The following is a 23,883-nucleotide window of genomic DNA, read 5'->3' on the forward strand; positions in this document are numbered from 1 at the left end:
TTCTTTACTGACTTTCTACAACTCTATAGAATTAATAAGGAAAACTTCTACCTAATGTAAAACAAAGTCTTTAAAAGTGATCAAATGAATTAATTGTATAAGATAAAGGATGAATATAGTATATTTTGAAATAGAGTATTCATTAGATAATAAAAGAGTTCAAAGTGATATGGAAGCTTGTTGAAGACTGATCATATTATGTTGTAGAGAATCACAAAAAGCACTGTGGTTGAGTCAGCACCTGAAAAAAACTGAAAAAGGGGCTGTACTTTGAGAAACATTCTAGGTAAACAGCCTGAAACAAAACAAAAACCCATTATGAAACATGAAACACTAAAACTTAGGATCCAGATAAATCTAGCACAACATGGCCTAATGAATTTATTTGGGGTGATAACAGATATTCACGATGAAAAAGCAAAGCAAGAGTGACTGACATCACTTAAAGAAGTAAATTTTAAGGAGTGATTTTAAGGGGCAAAAAAGATAACCTTTACACATATATTAACTCATTTAGTGCAAATAAGCTAAAATTAAAAATGGGAAGCAACAGTAATTTTTTAGTATTTATGCAGCAAAATTAATGTACCTTTTAGGTATTAGGTAAGACTTCTAAAAATCTTTAAAACAAAATATTAAGATAAACTTTTTACCATTTCACATTTAAAACAATCAGATCTAAATATATGCCTCAAAAGCTGAACTATGTCAATGAATACCCTAAAAATAATGTTAGCTTTTATGTCTCAAGTCTCTCAAGATGAAGAATATATCATCGACTAACTTGGATTTCCAGCAGTAGTGACAGGTTTAATTGGGCCACTCAACTATTTTTGTTTCCTCTGTTGCAAGGAAACAAAGAAAGTAGGCTGGGGTACTGGGCTCCATCCATAGTCACAGAATAGACAATTTTAGAGGAAAGCTAACTGGTTCCTATTAAAGAAGATGTCTAAAACTATTATTCAAATTAGTAACAGCCATTTTAACCCCCTCAACACACAAAAAAGTTAAAAGCAACATCTTTATTTTCTTCCTCAAAAGTATGTCATAATAGAACAGTAAATACTATTAGTATAATAAAGAATAATGGTTCTAAAAATTCAATTTGCTGTATCAGAACCACACTGTGGGGCTCTGGAAGAAGTGGCTCAGGAGTATATTTCATCCAAATTATTTTATAATATTATTATCATTATTTCCTTGGTTTTAAAACAATACTCTGATAAGATATAATAGTAAATATCAATATTTCTCTCTTACATCTGCATACTTTAAATACTATTGCTTAGGAGGATAATTCGTTTTTGGAAACCTGCAAACTGAACTCACTGAATAGATTTCTCAGAACCAATGATTAATATAAATTGTTTCTAGTAATTCACCAGAATTTATCTATGTTGTGCTTTCTTCTCTAATCATCGAACAAACACTAAAGGCAATTTTCCCTCAAAATGAAATTATACTTTCATAACGGTGATGTAGGACATGGGACTTAATTTTCTTCTTGAGAATCAGGTGTCTCAGCACTTTTGATTTATGGTAATGTGGCGGACAAAGGAGATCCTTAAACCCTCTGGCTACAAAACATGTAAAAATAATATAATATTTTTAAAAACTCAAATTAATAAATCTGCAAAAAAGTAAAGGAATTAAGCTGAATCCAGCAACAAAGCCTATACATGATGGAGATAAGCAAGGGTAGAAGTTGACGACATACCATATGGACACGTACAGATTTTAAAAAGTGGTGTGCGTGATGAGAGACCAACCTACATAAAGTTGGGACTCATGAAGTACTATGGCCTGAGAAAAGTGGTGAAATATTAGAAAACCTATTTGGCAGAGTCAAGCCTTGGTTCTTGGAAAGATATATAAACACACACACTAAATCTCTGAGATTTCATGGTTCATGGCCAGCTAACATGGATCTTGAACCTGAATTTACCTGTCTTTGGAAAAGAACACAGCAGAGACAAGTACAAAATCCTCTTAGAACAGCAAACCGTCAATGTAGATTCCAAAAATTCACACACAAAGTTCTACCAAATATGATTTTTCCCATGAAATCACAAAACACACAAGGAAATAACCATCTTAAACTCAAATGATAGAACAAGATGTACAAATACTTATATGCTAGAATTACTGAAGATGGACTATAAAATTAGTGTTAATACATTTAAAGGAATAAACAAGAAATAAAAAAAAATCACATAGCAAATACTTATGTAGCAAATATACACCAGATACTGTTACAGGCACTCTACTCAGATTAAATCCTTAAAATCCTACAACAATTCTGAGGTGGATACAATTCTTCCCTTTTTATAGATATTACCCCCTCTATTCAGACACAGGGTGATTATATAATTTTGCCAAAGTTACAAAGCTAACTGATGCCAGGGCTCTGCTTTACTAATCCAACTGGCAAGAGACCATCAAAACTGATCTGGCAGACCTGAAGAAGAATTTCTAGAGCTGAAGAATATAATAACTGAACTAATAAGCTCAATGAAAATGCTACATAGCTGAAGGGATCCAAATGAAGCCAGAATTATCTAATTGGAAGAGGTAAAGAAATTACCCAGAATATAGCACAAAGAGATAGAAAATATGAGAGACGTTAAAAAACATGGAATATAAATAAGGTATGTCCAAATGGCTTTTGATAAAATCACAAGGAAAATGGAAAAGAAAAAATATTTGAAGAAATAATGGTTCAATTTTTTTTTTTGGCTGCGCTTGGGTCTTCATTGAGGTGCGCAGGCTTCTCATTGCGTTGGCTTCTCTTGTTGCAGAGCATGGACTCTAGGTGCGCAGGCTCAGTAGTTGTGGCACATGGACCTAGTTGCTCTGTGACACGTGGGATCTTTCTGGACCAGGGCTCAAACCTGTGTACCCTGCATTGGCAGGCAGATACTTAACCACTGCGTCACCAGGGAAGTCCCTCTAACTATGTTTTCTTAAAAGGGGCAAAAACAGATTACAAAATAGAAAATACCTACTGAAGTTAAAACAATGAAAGAACATTATTAACCTTCCCAAAACTTTTCCATGAGAAAAGTTTTTATATACATGAGATATAAAATAGGTGATTCATGGAAGGGGGGGGGAACCCAAACAGAAAAATGGCTCTAGAAGTTCCATTTCCAGCAATATGGCAGAAAACCAAACATGCCAGAAAATTTTTTAAAATTTTCTTTTAAAATACATTATTGATCTGGCAAGAAAGTATGGAATATTCAGAGGTGAAGAACTAGGTGAAAATGGGAACTCAAAGATGTAAATTGAACAATATAGCTGGCTTTCTCTCTGGGGGAATACCAAGGGACCTTAATTTTGGTTTTCACAGCCTTTCAGCGGGAAGAGACAAAGCCTAGGACAGAAGACTGTCATGTATAAAATTGGAAAGGTGCATGTGACAGGAAGTGGTTAAGTATCAGCAACTCATGAAAATGAAAGTATAAAATTAAGTTAAATTTAAAAAATATATATATGTAAATAAGTTTGACTACTCAAAGTACGGAGAGGCCTGTACCAACTGGAAGCATCCTTTTGCTACATTAGTCAGAAATTAGCAAGCAAGGGAAATGTATTTAACCGCCTTACTTCCCTGATGTGTGACAACGTACTGTCAAGTTGTGTGGCACTGACAAAACTAAAATACACAATTGATTCTCTTTCTAGCTTCTTTTAATCATTCCTTAGAACCTTACAGAAAAGGAAATTACAGTTTAGAACATCTGAGAGCTTGCAAGGAAAAACATGCAGCCCCACTTTAACTAAGAAAGGATGGACCTGGGTTGGAAACAAGATGTCAGAGTAAAAGAACTTGCACTCGCCTTCTCTCATGAAAACACCAAAATCACAACTAACTGCTGAACAACTATCAACAAAAAAGACTTGAACCAACCAAAGAAGATATTCTACATCCAAAGACAAAGAAGAAGTCACAAAGAGAGCATAGGAGGGGTGCAATCGTATAATATATAATCAAATCCCATACCTGCTGGGTGGGTGACCCACAAACTAGAAAGTAATTATGTTGCAGAAGTTCTCCCACAGGAGTGAGAGTTCTGAGTCCCACGTCAGGCTGCCCAGACTGGGGGTCTGGCATCAGCAGGAGGAGCCCCCAGAGCATTTGGCTTTGAAGGCCAGTGGGGCTTGATTACAGGAACTCCACACATGGAGGGCACACTCAAGGTCCTGTGTGTACCAGGACCCAGGGAAAAAGCAGTGACTTCACAGGAGCCTGGAGAAGACCTATGTGCTGGTCTTGGAGGGTCTCCTGGGGAGGCAGGGTGGCGGCTGTGGCTCACTGTGGGGACAAGGACACTGGTGGCAGAGGTACTAGGGAGTATGCATTGGCATGAGCTCTCCGGAAGTCTGCCATTTTGACATCAAGATGAGGCCCCACTGTAGGATCCAGTGCTGGAACGCCTCAGGCCAAACAACCAACAGGGCTGGAGCACAGCCCCACCCATCAGCAGACAGGCTGCCTAAAGTCTTCCTGAGACCACAGCCGCCTCTAAATGCACCCCGTGACACGGCCCTGCCCACCAGAGGGACACGACCCAGCTCCAATCTCCAGTGGGCAGGCACAAGTCCCTCCCACCAGGAAGCCTGCACAAGTCTCTAGACCAGCCTCATCCACCAGGGGACAGACACCAGAAGCAAGAGGAACTACAACACTGCAGCCTGCGGAATGGAGACCACAAACACAGAAAGTTAAGACAAAATGAGATGGCAGAGAAATATGTTCCAGATGAAGGAACAAGATAAAACCCCAGAAGAACAACTAAGTGAAGTGGAGATAGGCAATCTACCCGAAAAAGAATTCAGAGTAATGATAGTAAAGATGATCCATGATCTCGGGAAAAGAATGGAGGCACAGACTGAAAAGATACAAGAAATGTTTAACAAAGAGCTAGAAGATATAAAGAACAAAGAAACAGAGTTGAAGAATACAATAACCGAAATGAAAAATACACTAGAAAGAATCAACAGCAAAATAACTGAGGCAGAAGAACAGATAACTGACCTGGAAGACAGAATGGTGGAAATCACTGCTGTGGAACACAATAAGGAAAAAAGAATGAAAAGAAAGGACAGCTTAAGAGACCAATGGAACAACATTAAACACACTAACATTCACATTACAGGGGTCCCAGAAGGAGGAAAGAGAGAAAGGGCCTGAGAAAATATTTGAATAGATCATAGCTGAAAAATTCCCTAACGTGGGACAGGAAACAGTCACTCAAGTCCAGGAAGCGCAGAGAGTCCCATGAATAATAAACACAAGGAGGAACATGACAAGACACATAGTAATAAAGTTGAAAAAATTAAAGACAGAGAAAATATTAAAAACAACAACAGGAAAAAACAAATAACATACAAGGGAATCCCCATAAGGTAATGAGCTGATTTTTCAGCAAAAACTCTGTAGACCAGAATGGAGTGGAGTGGCGTGATATATTTAAAGTGATGAAAGGAAAAAACCTACAACCAAGAATACTCTACCCAGCAAGACTCTCATTCGATTTGACAGAAAAATCAAAAGCTTTATGGACACTCAAAAGCTAAGAGAATTCAGCATCACCAAACCAGCTTTACAACAAATGCTAAAGGTCACAACTGGAAACAAGAAAATTATGAATGGAAGCTCACTGGTAAAGGCAAACATACAGTAAAGGTAGAAAGTCATCCACATGTGGATATGATATCAAAACCAGCAACTGTAAGGAGAGTACAAAAGCACGATACTGTAAATGCATTTGAACTTGAGATCAGCAACTTAAAACAATCATTCATATATATATATATATATATATATATATATATATATATATATATATATATATACAGACTGGTATATCAGACCGGTATATCAAAACCTCATGGTAACTGCAAACCAAAAACCAACAACAGATATACATACAAAAAAAGAAAAAGGAATCCAAACACAACACTAAACATAGTCATCAAATCACAAGAGAAAAAAAGAGGAAAAGAAAACTGCAAAAACAAATCCAAAACAATTAACCCAACGGCAATAAGAACATTCATATCAATAATTACCTTAAATGAAAACGTATTAAATGCTCCAACCAAAAGACATAGGCTGGCTGAACGGATACAAAACAAAGACCCACATATATACTGTCTACAAGAGACCCACTTCAGATTGAGGGACACATACAGACTAAAAGTGAGAGAATGGAAAAAGATATTCCATGCAAATTGAAATCAAAAGAAAGCTGGAGGGCTTCCCTGGTGGAGCAGTGGTTGAGAGTCTGCCTGCCAATGCAAGGGACACGGGTTCATGCCCCGGTCTGGGAGGATCCCACATGCCACGGAGCGGCTAGGCCCGTGAGCCATGGCCGCTGAGCCTGCGCGTCTGGAGCCTGTGCTCTGCAATGGGAGAGGCCACAACAGTGAGAGGGCCATGTACCGCAAAAAAAAGAAAAAAAAAGAAAACTGGAGTAGTGATACTCCTATCAGACAAAACAGACTTTAAAATAAAGACTGTTACAAGAGACAAGGAAGGACACTGCATAATGATCAAGGGATCAATCCAAGAAAAAGATATAATAATGGTAAATATATACGCAACCAACATAGGAGAACCTCAATATATATGGCAAATGTTAAAAGCCATGAAAGGAGAGAGTGACAGTAATACAATAATAGTCGGGGACTTTTAACATGCCACTTTACCAATGGACAGATCGTCCTAAAATGAAACTAAATAAGGAAGCACAAGCTTTAAATGACACATTAAACAAGATGGACTTAATTGATATTTATTTATAGGACATTCCATCCAGAAACAACAGAATACACTTTCTTCTCAAGTACTCATGGAACATTCTCAAGGATAGACCATATCTTGGGTCACAAACCAAGCCTTGGTAAATTTAAGAAAAGTGAAATCATATCAAGTATCTTTTCTGACCACAACGCTGTGAGACTAGATATCAATTACAGGAAAAAAAAACTAAAAAATACAAAGACATGGAGGCTAAACAACATGCTACTAAATAACCAAGGAATCACTGAAGAAATCAGAGAGGAAATCAAAAAATACCTAGAAACAAATGACAATGAAAACACAAAGACCCAAAACCTATGGGATGCAGGAAAAGCAGTTCTAAGAGGGAAGTTTATAGCAATACAATCTTACCTCAAGAAACAAGAAAAATCTCATAAACAACCTAACCTTACACCTAAAGCAATTACAGAAAGAAGAACAAAAATACCCCCAAAGTAAGCAGAAGGAAAGAAATCATAAAGATCAGACCACAAATAAATGAAAATGAAATGAAGGAAACATAGCAAAGATCAATAAAATTAAAAGCTGGTTCTTTGAGAAGATAAACGATAAACCATTGGCCAGACTCATCAAGAAAAAAAGGAAGAAGACTCAAATCAACAGAAGTAGAAATGAAAAAGGAGAAGTAACAACTGACACTGCAGAAACACAAAGGATCATGAGAGATTACTACAAGCAACTGTAGGCCAATAAAATGGACAACCTGGAAGAAATGGACAAATTCTCAAAAAGCACAACCTTCTGAGAATGAACCAGGAAGAAATAGAAAATATAAAGAGACCAATCACAAGCACTGAAATTGAAACTGTGATTAAAAATCTTCTAACAAACAACAGCCCACCTATCCTTCTCAAACTCTTCCAAAATATAACAGAGGGAGGAACACTCTGAAACTCATTCTATGAGGCCACCATCACCCTGATACCAAAACCAGACAAAGATGTCACAAAAAAAGAAAACTACAGGCAAATATCTCTGATGAACACAGATGCAAAAATCCTCAACAAAATACTAGCAAACAGAATCCAAAAGCATATTAAAAGGATCATACACCATGATTAAGTGAGGTTTATCCCATGAATCCAAGGATTCTTCAATATATGCAAATCAGTCAATGTGATACACCATATTAACGAAGTGAAGGATAAAAACCACATGATCATCTCAGCAGATGCAGAAAAAGCTTTTGATAAAATTCAACACCCATTTATAATAAAGTCTCCAGAAAGTAGGCATAGAGGGAAACTACCTCAACATAATAAAGGCCATATATGACACACTCACAGCCAACATCATTCTCAGTGGTGAAAAACTGAAACCATTTCCTCTAAGATCAGGAACAAGACAAGATTGCCCACTCTCACCACTATTACTCAACATAGTTTGGAAGTCTTAGTCACAGCAATCAGAGAAGAAAAAGAAATAAAAGGAATCCAAATTGGGAAAGAAGTAAAGCTGTCACTGTTTGAAGATGACATGATACTATATATAGAGAATCCTAAAGATGCTACCAGAAAACTACTAGAGCTAATCAATGAATTTGGTGGAGTAGCAGGATACAAAATTAATGTACAGAAATCTCTTGCATTTCTATACACTAATGATGAAAAACCTGAAAGAGAAATTAAGGAAACACTACCACTTATCACTGCAACAAAAAGAATAAAATACCTAGGAATAAACCTACCTAAGGAGACAAAAGACCTGTATGCAGAAAACTATAAGACACTGATGAAAGAAATTAAAGATGATACAAACAGATGGAGAGATGTACCATGTTCTTGGATTGGAAGAATCAATATTGTGAAAATGACTATACTACCCAAATCTATCTACAGATTCAATGTAATCCCTATCAAACCACCACTGGCATTTTTCACAGAACTAGAACAAAAAATTTCACAATTTGTATTGAAACACAAAACACCCAAAATAGCCAAAGCAATTTGAGAAAGAAAAACGTACCTGGAAGAATCAGGCGCCCAGACTTCAGACTATACTACAAAGTTACAGTAATCAAGACAGTATGGTACTGGCACAAAAACAGAAATATAGATCAATGGAACAGAACAGAAAGTCCAGAGATAAACCCACACACATATGGTCACCTTATTTTTGATAAAGGAGGCAAGAATATAATACAATGGAGAAAAAGTCTCTTCAATAAGTGGTGCTGGGAAAACTGGACAGCTACATGTAAAAGAATGAAATTAGAACACTCCCTAACACCACACACAAAAATAAACTCAAAATGGATTAAAGACCTAAATGTAAGGCCAGACACTATAAAACTCTTAGAGGAAAACATAGGAAAAACACTCTATGACATAAATAACAGCAAGATCCTTTTTGACCCACCTCCTAGAGAAATGGAAATAAAAACAAAAATAAATGGGACCTAATGAAACTTAAAAGCTTTTCACAGCAAAGGAAACCATAAATGAGACAAAAAGACAACCCTCAGAATGGGAGAAAATATTTGCAAATGAAGCAACTAACAAAGGATTAATCTCCAAAATATACTAACAGCTCATGCAGCTCAATATCAAAAAAACAAACAACCCATCAAAAAATTGGGTGGGGGCTTCCCTGGTGGCGCAGTGGTTGAGAGTCTGCCTGCCGATGAAGGGGACGCGGGTTCGTGCCCCGGTCCAGGAAGATCCCACATGCCGCGGAGCAGCTGGGCCCGTGAGCCATGGCCGCTGAGCCTGCGCGTCTGGAGCCTGTGCTCCGCAACGGGAGAGGCCACAACAGTGAGAGAGGCCCGCGTACTGCAAAAAAAAAAAAACAAAACAAAAAAAAAAAATTGGGTGGAAGACCTAAATAGATATTTCTCCGAAGAAGACACATGGATGACCAACAAACACATGAAAAGATGTTCAACATCACTAATTATCAGAAAAACGCAAAACTACAATGAGGTATCACCTCACACTGGTCAGAATGGTCATCATCAAAAAATCTACAAACAATAAATGTTGGAGAAGTGTGGAGAAAAGGGAATCCTCACGCACTGTTGGTGGGAATGTAAACTGATACAGCCACCATGGAAAACAGTATGGAGGTTTCTTAAAAAACTAAAAATAGAACTACCATATGACCCAGCCATCTCACTACTGAGCATATACCCAGAGAAAACCATAATTCAAAAAGACACATGCACCCCAATGTTCACAGCAGCACTATTTACAATAGCCAGGACATGGAAGCAACCTACACGTCCATCAACAGAGGAATGGATAAAGAAGATGTGGTACATATATACAATGGAATATTACTCAGCCATAAAAAGGAAAGAAATTGAGTCATTTGTAGAGACGTGGATGGACCTAGAGAGTGTCATACAGAGTGAAGTAAGTCAGAAAGAGAAAAACAAATATCATATTAACGCATATATGTGGAATCTAGAAAAATGGTATAGATGATCTCATATGCATAGCAGAAATAGAGACACAGACGTAGAGAACAAATGTATGGATATCAATGGGGAAAGGGGGGATGGGAGGAATTGGGAGATTGGGATTGACACTATACACTATGATACTACATATTAAATAGACAACTAATGAGAACATACTGTATAGAACAGAGAACTCTACTTAATGCACTGTGGTGACCTAAATGAGAAGGAAATCTAAAAAAGAGGGGATATATGTATATGTATAGCTGATTCATTTTGCTGTACAGTAGAAACTAACACAACATTGTAAAGCAACTATACTCCAGTAGAAATTAATTAATTAAAAAAAAAAGCTTAAAGACCCAGATGTAAGACCATATACTATAAAATTCTTAGAGGTAAACTCTTTGATATAAATTGTGCAAGATCTTTTTGGATCTACCTCCTAGAGTAATGAAAATAAAAACAAAAATAAACACATGGGATCTAATTATTAATTTCTAAAATATTATAAACAGCTCATGCAGCTCAACATCAAAAAAACACACAACCCAATCAAAAAATGGGCATAAGACCTAAATAGACATTTCTTCAAAGAAGACATATAGATGGTCAAAGAGCTCATGAAAAGATGCTCAAGATCGCTAATTATTAGAAAAATGCAAATTGAAACTACAATGAGGTATCACTTTACACCAGTCAGAATGGCCATCATTAAAAAGTGTACAAAAAATAAATGCTGGAGAGGGTCTGGAGAAAAGGGAATCTTCCTACACTGTTGGTGGGAATGTAAATTGGTACAGCCACTATGGAGAACAGTATGGAGGTTCCTTTAAAAACTAAAAATAGAGGTACCATAGGATCCAGCAATCCCACTCCTGGGCATATATCTGGAGAAAACCATAATTCGAAAAGATATATTCACCCCAAAGGTCACAGCAGGACAATTTACAACAGCCAAGACATGTAAGCAACCTAAATGCCCACTTACACATGAATGGACAAAGAAGGTGTGGTACATATATACAGTGGAATATTATTCAGACACAAAAAGGAATAAAATAATGCCATTTGCAGCAATATGGATGGTCCTAGAGGTTATATTAAGTGAAGTAATTCAGACAGAGAATGACAAATATCACATGATATCACTTATATGTGCAATCTAAAAAAATGATACAAATGAACTTACAAAACAGAAACAGACTCACAGACATAGAAAACAAACTTATGGTTACCAAAGGGGAAAGGTGGGAGAGAGGGATAAATGAGGAGTTTGGGATTAACATACACACACGACTATATATTTTTTAAAAGTGACATAAGAACTGAGAGTAAAGACTATAAGGATTTATGATAAGAGTCAAACGAAGTGTACAGAATACTCATAGCCACTTGTCACTTCCTTTTCCTTGACATAGATGGTTCTAATACCCTGGTTTTCTCTCTTATTCTTGTATTTGTTTTGAGCATTTGGGAAATCTTTTTAACATTTTATTAATTACAAAGCCCTCAAAATGGATGAAGATATACACAAATCATATTCTTTCAGATTTTCATCATTTATTGGTAAGTATAAGCTATGAAAAATAATTCTGTAAATAAGCTTAACAAGCAGGCAAATTTTCTATTAACACCACCACCAAGAATAACACAAATTAAAGCAGATTACTTTCAAATACCTGGCAGCTGTGATCAGTATCCAATCCATCCCAGAGACTCATAAACTGAGCTTTCATCATGGCTGTAGCTTCATGGTCAGAACTTGAACGGTTTCGTAGAAAGGAGTCTAGAAGAAAAAAATCCTTAACCTTACAAATCAGTAATAAATTACTCTTTACATAATTTCAAATCGTTAATTAAAAGCTGAAAATTTTATGAAAGATTACAAAGAAAAGGGTTCGAATATGCCTTTTCATACATTATTCTGATATAACTACTTTGACAAATTATCCAGCAAATTAAAACAATCAATTCACAATCCTCATTTCTTTCCTAAAAATACATTCATACCAACATATATAAAAGAAGTAAAGGATCTAGTGCTGAGAGGCTAAAAAAGGATCATGTAGTGTCTTAGAGCAAAAGTCTGTGTGCTTTGGTCCTAACTTTCCAGGTTCTCTGCATCCTATGTGTTCTTAATTATGGGATCACATCCTTTTTCCTCATACATTTTTCTTGGTAATAAATAAAAATGATACTGGAAAATCTCAAAACACTATTAAGTGGGAAAATATAGGACAGGAAATGGTTTAAAACATACATACTGGCATGCATGTACATATACGTTATACATATACAGGGTAAAAAAACCTTTAATGAAATACACCAAAATGCTAATAACTTTGGTTATCTCTCAGTGATACTGATGGACAATTTTAATTTTCTCTTGAATTCTTTTCTGTCTCCCAAATTATCTATAATGAACATGAAATACTTTTAGAACGGGGAAAATATTTTCTGTCTAGAACGAAAGGACTGAAAGGTGGTATATCCTAAGAATGAAAAAAAGACAATAAAAACAAATCCTATATTTTCCAGTACAATCCTGTTTCAAATGTTTTGTCTTGTATCCCTTCAAATCACTGGCATTTCTCAATAACTTTCACATTTCAACATTAAAACTAAAACTTGAAGTCTGTCAATCAAGTGACATGAAAATGCTTTTTAATGTGCTGGGTCCAAGCTTTAAAAAACAAAAAAATTTTTTACAAAGTAATTACAGCAAAAACACATTACTGTGACATGATAGTTTTGTGATGGCAAACATATATCCTGTATTTTCTTTTACAGTTCTAATCGTGTACAATATGTACCATTGTTGTACCATGTATTGTACCATGTGTTGTACCATGTACAACATGGTTGTACATGGGTACCATGTACCCATTTATTCTGGATGTATAAAATCTAGTCATTTTAAAATTGCTTATTTTTTAAAGATAAATTGTGTAAATTTAGCTGCCTACTTAACTACCGTAATTCTGCTATTAATTATTCTTAAATTATCTTCATTTCTAAGAAGTGGTCTGGCAAGATGGCTGCTTAAAATAATATGAAAAACTTAAAATGCTGGATCAAAGTATAAATAACCTAACTATATCAGTAGTTACATTAAATGTAAATGGTCTAGAGTATACAATTACCTGTTTAAGATATTAGACTGGATTAAAAAAACACAAAACCCAACTGTGTACTGCTTACACGAGACACACTGAATATAAAAGCTCAGAATGCTGAAGACGGTGGAAAAAGACATGTATGTAAACACTGACAAAAAGACTGAATAAGATTTTTTTTTAAAGTTAATGCATATCTGATAAATAGTGCTAGAACAATCGGACATCCATATGCAAAAAAACAGACCTCGACACAGACCTTATACATTTCACAAAACTCAAAACAGAACACAGACCTAAATGTAAAACAAAAAGCTATAAAACTTATGAAGATAATACAGGAGAAAATTTAGGGAACCCTGGGTTTGGTGATGAACTTTTACATACAACACCAAAAGCACAATCCATCCAAGAAAAAAATGTGTAAGTCGGAGTTTATTAAAAATAAAATTCCTGCCCTGTGGAAGACATTATTAAGAGAAAAGATAAGCCACAGACTGGAAAAAAATATTTATTGTATAAAAACATATCTGATAAAGGACTTGTATCCAAAATATACGAAGAACTCTTAAAATTCAACAAGAAAACAACCCAGTTAAAAAATGAGCAAAAGGGCTTCCCTGGTGGCGCAGTGGCTGAGAATCTGCCTGCCAATGCAGGGGACACAGGTTCGAGCCCTGGTCTGGGAAGATGCCGCAGAGCAACTAGGCCCGTGAGCCACAACTACTGAGCCTGCGCATCTGGAGCCTGTGCTCCGCAACAAGAGAGGCCACGACAGTGAGAGGCCCGCACACCACGATGCAGAGTGGCCCCCACTCGCCGCAATTAGAGAAAGCCCTCGCACAGAAACGAAGACCCAACACAGCCAAAAATAAATTAATTAAAAAAAAAATCCACCTTCAAAAAAAAAAAAATGAGCAAAAGATATGAACAGAGACCCCACCAAAGAAGATATACAGATGGCAAATAAGCATATGAAAAAAAGATGCTCAACAATATACGTCACTGGGGAAGTGCAAATTAAAACGAGACACCACTACACACTTATTAGGATAGCTAAAATCCAAAAAATTGGTAATACCAAGTGCTGGAGAGGAGTGGAGAAACAGGACCTCTCATTTACTGCTGGTAGAACTGGAAAATGGTAGAACGGCTGGTGGAACTTTTAAGTGCAAACAGCCACTCTGAAATACATTTGGTAGTTTCTTACAAAGTTAAACACAGATTTACCATACAATCCAGCAATTGAGCTCCTAGGTATTTACCCAGCTGAGTTAGAAACTTTAGTCCACACAAAATCCTGCATATCTCTGTTGTTAGCAGCTTTACTCATAATTGCACAAAACTGGAAGCAACCAAGAGGTCCTTTAATAGATGAATGGATAAACAAACTGTGGTACAACCATATAATGGAATATGATTCAGCAATATAAAGAAATGAGCTACCAAGCCATAAAAAGATAATGGAGGAAACAAATGCATATTGCTAAGTGAAAGAAGCTAGTCTGAGAAAGCTACATGTTACATGATTCCAACTGTATGATATTCTGTAAAAGGCAAAACAATAGAGACAGTGCAGCTAGGAGTTTGGGAGGGAGGAGTTTGAGAGGGATGAACAGGTAGAGCACAGGGGATTTTTAGGGTGGTGAAACTATGCTGCCTGATATTGTAAGGGTATATACATGATACTATGCATTTGTCAAAGACCACAGAACTGTACAACACAGAATGAACCTTAATATAAACTCTGGACTTTAGTTATTAATAACATACCAATAATGGTTCATTAATTATAACAAATATATCACATTAACACAAAGTACTGATAACAGGGAAACTGTGTGTGTGTGTGTGTGGGGATATGGGAACTCTGTACTTTTTGCTCAAGTCTTCTGTAAACTTAAAACTGTTCTAAAAAATAAAGTTTAGTAATTAAAAAAAAAAGGTTACTGAATATCTGAGATTGCAAGAAGGAAAGAAAAAAAATCCTGGAGATCAGGAAAAGAGAGAACTGAAAAAAAGAATGGTGAGATTTTGAGATGATTATGCCACTGTTTGTGTGTGTGTTTGTGTACACAACAGGTATGCACGGGTAGCATCAGGAGGTTCTGCTTTGGTGTTAATATCCATGCTGAAGCCGAGATGCCCAAAAGGATGTACACTCACAGAAAGTATAGACAAGAAAAAAATTTCTGCTCACCACTACAGGGAGTTAAGGACGCTTGTCTGTCTTGGCCTGGGCTCTGGAGGGAAATATGTCCCCCCTGAAAAATTAAAAACCAAGATCACAGGGGCTCTCACTCAGGCCTGAAGTCTAAATTCAAACTGTCATTCAGTTTAGGAACATCGAGAAATTAGAGCCTAAAGCCTCTAAGTGGAAGACAGAAAAACTACTCTGGATTATTTTAGGCAACACAGAATTCTCATATAAAAGCAAGTCCTAAGCAATCTAGAGTTAGAAATGAGACACGGAAACAAATCACTATGAAAGAGAGTTAACAATATAAAGAAGTAAAATTTCAAACAGAACAATCCAAAGAACTATATAAAAATAGTATGTGGGCTTCCCGGTGGAGCAGTGGTTGAGAATCCGCCTGCCGATGCAGGGGACACGGGTTCGTGCCCCGGTCCAGGAAGATCCCACATGCCACGGAGCGGCTAGGCCCGTGAGCCATGGCTGCTGAGCCTGCAGGTCCGGAGCCTGTGCTCCGCAACGGGAGAGGCCACAACAGTGAGAGGCCCTCGTACCGCAAAAAAAAAAAAAAAGGTTTAAAAATTTGAAGACATAAAAGGGATTGAAATTTTAACAGAAGAGCAAGTTATAGTGAAAATAGATAAATTTGAAAAATAAACAAACAGAACTTCTAAAATTCAAATATGATTGGCAGAATACAAACCCAATTGTTGCAAGATTGAACACAGCCAAGCAAAGAATCGCTTTTTATTACTTACTCAATGACTGACTGACTTGAGTTTCACCATTATTTTATGTATCGACAAAAAATTTTAACTACTGCCAATTAAATTATAACATGCTATCCCAATTTCAGGGATGTTAAAATGTAAAAAACTAAAATAAAACTGTATGTTTTAGAACTGACGAAATATGGTAGAGAACTAGATGCTACAACTATGGAAATGACTCAAAATTAAGTAGAGAGTTGAAGAAAAAATATATATATAATAAAACAGAAGTCTTGCAATATTCAATAGCAACTAGAGAGAAAAGATAGATTAATTACAAAGAAATATTAGGCTATAAGCAGAATTCTCAAAAGCGACAAGAAAGACTGGTAGACAACAAACTTTTGGCTTTAAAATGCTGAAAGAAAATAATTCTGTATCATTTAACAATAAAAACAGAGTCAACACATTTTCACACAAAGACAACTCACTGTACTCACAATCATTGCTGAAAGAATTTTGACAGACTTCAGTAAGAAGGAAATTAAATCCAGAAAAGGCAGGTGCAAGAAGTAATAGTGAGCAAAATAACTGGTAAAGTGGATCTCTAAACAAGCACTGCCAGTATAAAAATAACAATATGGAAAAGTAAAAAACAAGAGAAACTGTTAACAAAAACATATAAGAGATGAGAGGAATGATTAGTATCCAAGAGTTCTAAGGTCCCTGTATTATTTGGGAAGATGCGAGAAATAATTAGCCTAGACTTTTAAGACAAGTAGCTGTGCTAAATGTATGCTAAAAGAAAAAGGATACAGTTGACCCTTGAAGAAGGTACGAGTTATGGGCGCTGAGCCTTTCCATAGTCCAAAATCCACATATAATTTACAGTTGGCCCTCTATATACACGGTTCCTCTGTAGCTGCAGTTCATGTGGTGATAAGAGTTTTTACTGTTGAGAAAAATCCACGTATAAGTGGACCCATTCAAACCTGTTGTTCAAGGGTCAACTGTACATAACTTCTAAACCTGTGTGAGGGAAAAGGGAATTAAAAAAGTGCAAAAGTCCACTAGATTGGTAAATATCCATAAAAAGCACACAGTTATGTGGTAGAAATAAATCTAAATATATCAGCTATCAAAATGAAAGCAAACCGACCACAGTTCCTGGTTAAAGAGCCTTAGATTAAAAGTTTTAAAAATCCAGCTATATGCTACTTTGTGCAAAAGTCAAAGCAAAAATCCAAAATAAATGGAATAAATTGATGAGAAAGATACACAAGGCAAACAAGTAACCAAAATACTTTATATCTATACCTATCTTTATATATATTTCTATATAGCTTATCATATTACATATAATTATAATAGTAAATTTATTCAAAGCTATAGTTTTAATTACTGTAGCTTTATTATAATATATAAATTATAATAAAAATATAGATGATCCATAAAATAGAGAAAAAGCCCACTAATATAAAAGTCATGACATACAGAGAAAGATGATCTATTTATAAGTTGACTGTCCATATGGCAAGGAATTAAACTAGATTCCTACTTCACGTTATATATTTTAAAAAGGAGAGTATTTATGGAGGTAGTGAAGGGATTTGTAAACCAGACACAAGAAGTATAAGCCATAAAGTAAAAAAACTGATAAATGTAACTACATTTAAATTTAAATCTCCATAAAAGAAACTATCATAAAGTGAAAAGATAAGCCAGTCTAGAAAATATTTGCAATCATAATAAAACATCATCAAAGAATTACTAAGAAAACTGCAAATAACCCCAAAGAAAAACCGGCAATTTACAAGCAAGGAAACCTAAATGGCTAGTCAACATGTTAAAAGATGCATAAATTTACTAGTAAGCAGGGAAACACAAAACAATGATGACATAATTTTTGTTCTTTAAGTTGACAAAAATTAATGATACTGCCTGAAAAGATAAGTTTTGGGGGAGTATGTAGGGAAACAAACTGTATACTGGTGAGAGTGTAAATGGGTATAATCACTTTGAAGAACTGGTAATCCTAGTGAGGTTGAAGATGGACACATCACACAACCTAACGGTTCAACTTCTAGGTATCTACCCTGGACAAACATATGCACGAGGAAACATGTACACGAAAGCCCACTGCATACTGTTTAAAAACATAGCATACCTATTTCGTCTATAAAGATGATGGAAGGCTGTAGCTTTATGGCAAGGGAGAAAACAGCGGCAGCCAGTTTCTGAGATTCTCCATACCACTTATCTGTCAGTGTTGAAGGCTGAAGGTTAATAAATCGACAACCTGCTTCTTTGGCTGTAGCCTTGGCAATCAACGTTTTACCACAGCCTGGAGGCCCATAGAGAAGTACACCTGGAAATTAACATGTTATTTTATTATTTCCTTTAAGAGAAAGAGATATTTGCTAGTTTATGGGAAAATCAACATAATATTAATTCTGTCCACATGAAACTTTTTCGCAATATTCACTTCCATTTTTATTAATCTTTTCTTATAGTAGAAAGGAAGGTGCTATATTCTAAGTTTGTGTCAGTGATGACATGTATTGGGGATTACAGCACCCTTGTGCTTCCTCCCTTCATGAAATGGTCCGGTTCAGGATATTAAAGACAATCATTTTGACATCCAAACTCACACCTCTTGATCAATGGTTGACAAATAAAATCGTCTAATGCCCTTTCCCTTCACGAGCTAAGAGCCTTATAGCACAATGACAACAGCCCAGAGAAAATGAACAACTTCAAAATAGACTGTAGAAAACACTGTTTTGCTATTGCTCAGAGACTTAAGATAATGATCTTTTCTTAAAAAGAAATCACCAGTCACTCCTGTTTTAATTTCCTAGGAATAAAACTATATTATTAACCTAGAGTCTCCACTGACAGCAATTTGCTGCTAAATGCAATTTAAGGTAAGTCTTTTAATATATAAAAGATCTAAACAGACTGAGGTCTTGAGAAATTTGGGGAATCATCACCAACTGTTTTTCATCTAAAATGAGGTAGCATTTTCTAAGTTAACATAATACTAAAATTATGGCCCTGACTACAGATCATTTACAGACAGGGCTGACAAAAATCATCATCTGCAAACTTCTTTAAATATTTCCTTAATCTAGAGCTTCTCGACTTTTCTCATGTAATAGCACTTAAAGAATGACAATATTGGGAACTCCCTGGCGGTCCAGTGTTTAGAATTCGGTGCTTTACTGCTGGGGCCTGGGTTCCATCCCTGGTTGGGGAGTTAAGATCCCACACACCATGACCAAATAAATAAATAAATAAATACAATTGAGGCAGCATGCTGGGGTAAAATGGAGAGAATTTGGAGTTATACAAAATATTTCTATTATGTAATAAAAATAAAAAACAAAATATGAGGGAAGAAAAGTAAGTACTTTATATAAACCTCCCCCCGCCAAACTTACATTTTTTTAAAAATGAGAAACTTGAGCTTGGTTCTATAACCTACCAAATTTTTTTCGTGCCAAACATTTCAAAATAATGTTCAAACTCCTCCTCAAGCACACACAGATATTTCTAGTGGTCTTAATAATTCTTCAAGATTCAACTAACTCATGTTTAATCATTTTAAATTAAACCCTTCTAAAGCTGATTTAAAAATTTTAATCCATAAGCACTGCCAGTATATGTTAATTTTGTCAAGGAGTCCTTGCATTTTTTAATTACGTTCATTTAGGTACTAAAAGTTCAGTTAAGTCAGTTAAATTTGAACCTTCTACTGATACTTTTAGATGGCTCATGTGAACAATACAGAATATAGTCTAATGCCATCGAATTCAAGTGAAGCTGAAAACATATGGGATAACATATGGAATTATTACATTTATTATTTTGATCATATAATTTAATATGGAATGCAGGTCTACTAGCAAACTTTTAATATGTATTACTTGAATCTCAGGTTTTTAGAACTAATGATGCAAAAGTCTTCATATTTTGTTGACTTTGCAGCTACACCATCACTTCATAAACACATGGAATACTCTCAGACTGTCAGATTTGTTTCAAAGTATTCATTTATCAGTTTGAATATTTTATTCCTAATAGTTTAGTTTTGGTACCTCCTAGCAGGATTAAGTTTTTCTAATTATTTCAGGGATTATAATTAGTATCATTAATTGAGCAGTTATTTACTAATGTCTAAAAATTTAACATGCAATGAAAACTTTTGGATTTCATAATCTTCTGGAGGATGGAGCTGTGACAGATAAGGTTCACATGAGGAACAATCAATGCTCACTTCTTGACCTGGGTGGTAATTACATGAATGTTAGCTTTAAAATTATTTATTCAACTGTTTAATCCCCATTTCTGTATGTATCTTAAGCTTCACTAAGATTCATGTTGTCCCATCTGATACTTTATCAGTGAGTACAGCAATAATATTATTTGAAAATGGCACGTTTTCTATATCCTTTGTTGAAGTGGAGTCCACCATGTTAATATTTATGAAGATAAACGAGTGGTTCTGCAAATGAATGTGAGGCATTTAGCTTTAATTATTAGTTTTATAACATTTTAACTAGTTTTTAGAACTTAGTCTGATACTTTTACAACCATTTTCAACAGAATTAAAAATGTGTTTATTATTTTGTACTTTGTAGAGACTTAAAAATTCAAACCCCTCTTTAAGATGATGTTTTGGACAAAGGCTTCACTTCCTAAGTACTGCATGCAAATAAAGATTTAGGATGAGGAAGAAAAGAAGTATTGGGACAAACAAATCCAAATTTGAGATAATCCTCATTAGTGAAAAATATATTATCTTATTAGTGACCAACTTTTCTTTCTTCCTTTTTCGGACTAGTTTATTTACTTTCAAGGTTTAATAAAAAATTTGTCCAAATGGTGGAAAAATAAATATCTGTAAAACTACTTAAATACAGAGTACTGGGGGGAGGGGGGGGAAGTTATAGGCCTTTATGACCTCAGAAAGTCCATCTTTCAAAACATATTTCTTATCTACATTTTAAAGAATGCATCAAAACATGGAGTATGATGACATTCACAAGCATAAAAGTTATGTGCCAAAATAATGATTACTGAATTCAGATTTTATAGAAGGACCATACAGCATTCAAATGGATTTTTTTTTAATTTTTTTTTTTTTAAATATTTATTTGGCTGTGCCAGGGCTCTTAGTTGTGGCAGGCGGGATCTAGTTCCCTGATCAGGGTTCGAACCCAGGCCCCCTGCACTGGGAGCATGGGGTCTTAACCACTGGACCACCGGGGAAGTCCCTCAAATGGAATTTTAACTATTGTAAATTTTTAAATGTTTGGGGGGAAGAAAGGGTTACATTTTTTAATGCAACCATCAGTATTTTATGGCATGTTCTTGTAACCAATAAGTGACACCATATCTTTATACGTTACTAAGTATGATTATCATGTGTCACACATTCATGACATAACAAATCATTCTCAAATTAACTTTCTATAGTCTGTGAGGCAGTGATCAATTTCAGCTTAGACAGCAATGAACTAAGGAAAACATAAAATTGGCAATAAAGCAATGAGTCTAAGCTACGTAACCTATTTCCAGTTCCCAAATGGAACAAGTATGGTACGCAATTGATTGTATACTCTGCTTCTGTACACCAATATCCAATTTATGTTGGGGGTCAAAAAGTAAATCAATGATTTTTCAAACTTTTGTTCTTGGTAAAAAATTTTCCAAAAATGCAAAGCTGAAAAAGCTCAAATAGTAAAACTTTTAGATCACATAATAAGGAAATACTCATGTAACTTAAAAAAAAATTTAAATACACATAGGAACCACCTTCAGTTTTAGATAATGCTTTTAAATAAAAAGCAGATTTACATAAGGCTGTTAAAGTACTCCCTCATAATTTGGTATCTGCTATGCTAATTGGGGCTTTAAACCAAGTCCAACTGGTGAAGTCACCCAGTTACCTGGCCTAAGCCATCACTGATGAGAAAAGCTTTCTCTAACAGCATAAAAAAATTTCCTAAATTCATTAACATTGTGAAAATGAGACATAAAAATTGACAAAAGTTCTTTCTTGTTCACACTATAAACAACCTGCAAGAGGGTACTGAAGAACTTAGTAATCCAACATTTGCCTTACTCTTGATCTGGGCTCAGATAAATCATTTGAAATTTTCTTTGGGGGAAAAAAATTTCTTTTTAAATCACAATAGAGTAAATGCTTCTTGTTAGAAAAAAAGTAGCTTTGTTGCTTCAGAAAGTAAAATACATAAAAAACAGATTTGTTGTTTTAGTTAACAAAAAGAGAATGCCATTTTTGGTGGTAACTGTCAGCCTCTATTTACCAGAAACAAAAATTTTCTACTTCATAAAAATGTACAGTTATTGGCTTCAATTATCTTTGAAATATAAATTAATGCACTTTTTGATATAGCTGCAAAATTAGTAAGATTATAAACTACAACTTATACATGTTATTTTGATATTTCTAAAGATCCTTTTCTGAGAAATGCACTTGTCTAATAATTTGATTTCAGTCTTGACTAGCAACCTCTCTAGTTTTGGCAATACAATAAAGAGAAGTTTCTACTACATGGCAATACAATAAAGAGAAGCTTCTACTAGAAGCTTCTACTAAATAAGCTACGCTACAGCATCTGTATTTGAAAGCCATGGCAACACACTTCTACAGATCTCACTGTCAATTATCACGTAAGCTACATTTGAATCGCCTTTAACAAGTCTTAAACATGATCAATGTATGAATGGCCAATAATAAAAGTATTATATTTAAGGATGTAGTTATAAATACTTTCAATTCTTGAGTTCCAAGGCTTTTGAAGTAATCACTAACTAGGAATAAGAATATGTTTCCCTTAAAAATAAGTAGTATTTAATTTCTAGTTCATCTGTAGTTCACTATTTCCTTAAAAACAAAACCAAACAAAAAACTACCACTGCAATCTAAAATAAAATTACCAAGAGGAAAAAAAATCACTAGAATCATGAAACAACCAGAAGTCTTATCTTGAAGACAAAAACCCATACTGTTACTTTGAATCTTTTTTTATCCTCTATTTCCCTAATTTCATTTTCTTGTAAGTAATAAAAATGAATTTGAAATAAAGGGATTATTTTGATATGTAACTATGGGGAAAAACTTTACCTAAATTTGGAAGCTGAAGAATAAGCAATTATTTAAAAATCATTATTTATAAAACAGTTCACTGGATCTCAGCAGTCTCCTGAAAACCCAACTTCAAAAACACCAGTTCTATAATGGCAGAAAGTTTCCATGTGTTCCAGATTTTTAATGCTTTAGCAAATATAAAGTTTTACCATACCTTTTGGAGGCTGCAAAAGCCTGGAATTTTCAAACAAATGCTTCTTTTTGATAGGTAAGATGACTGTGTCTTTCAGATCCGTAATGACATCATCCAAACCTGCTATATCACTCCAAGTAACCTGGTAAAAGTTAAGGTCAGCATGAAGTTTTACAGCTAATGTATGTTCACCGAAGTAAAAAAGAATCCCCCCAAATGGTAAGCCTTAATTATACCTAAATAATAAAAGTTTAAAATGATATATTAATATAAGTACTTCTAAGCAATACTGAAATTATTAAACTACCATGAGCT

General features: G+C 35.1%; 1 protein-coding gene across 1 annotated transcript in view; it reads right to left on the bottom strand.

The window, feature by feature from the left end:
• ATAD1 (ATPase family AAA domain containing 1) overlaps window positions 1-23,883 on the bottom strand; it is a 55,135-nt gene that overhangs the window by 16,219 nt on the left and 15,033 nt on the right. The window contains exons 4-6 of the mRNA XM_004279367.4: window positions 23,590-23,710; window positions 18,423-18,623; window positions 11,915-12,021 (exon numbers count right to left, since the gene is read on the bottom strand). Of these exons, the coding sequence (XP_004279415.2) occupies window positions 11,915-12,021; window positions 18,423-18,623; window positions 23,590-23,710 (429 nt within the window). The remainder of the gene's footprint in view (window positions 1-11,914; window positions 12,022-18,422; window positions 18,624-23,589; window positions 23,711-23,883) is intronic.

The sequence above is a fragment of the Orcinus orca genome, chromosome 14, assembly GCF_937001465.1.
Source record: "Orcinus orca chromosome 14, mOrcOrc1.1, whole genome shotgun sequence".
NCBI classification, from domain to species: domain Eukaryota; kingdom Metazoa; phylum Chordata; class Mammalia; order Artiodactyla; family Delphinidae; genus Orcinus; species Orcinus orca.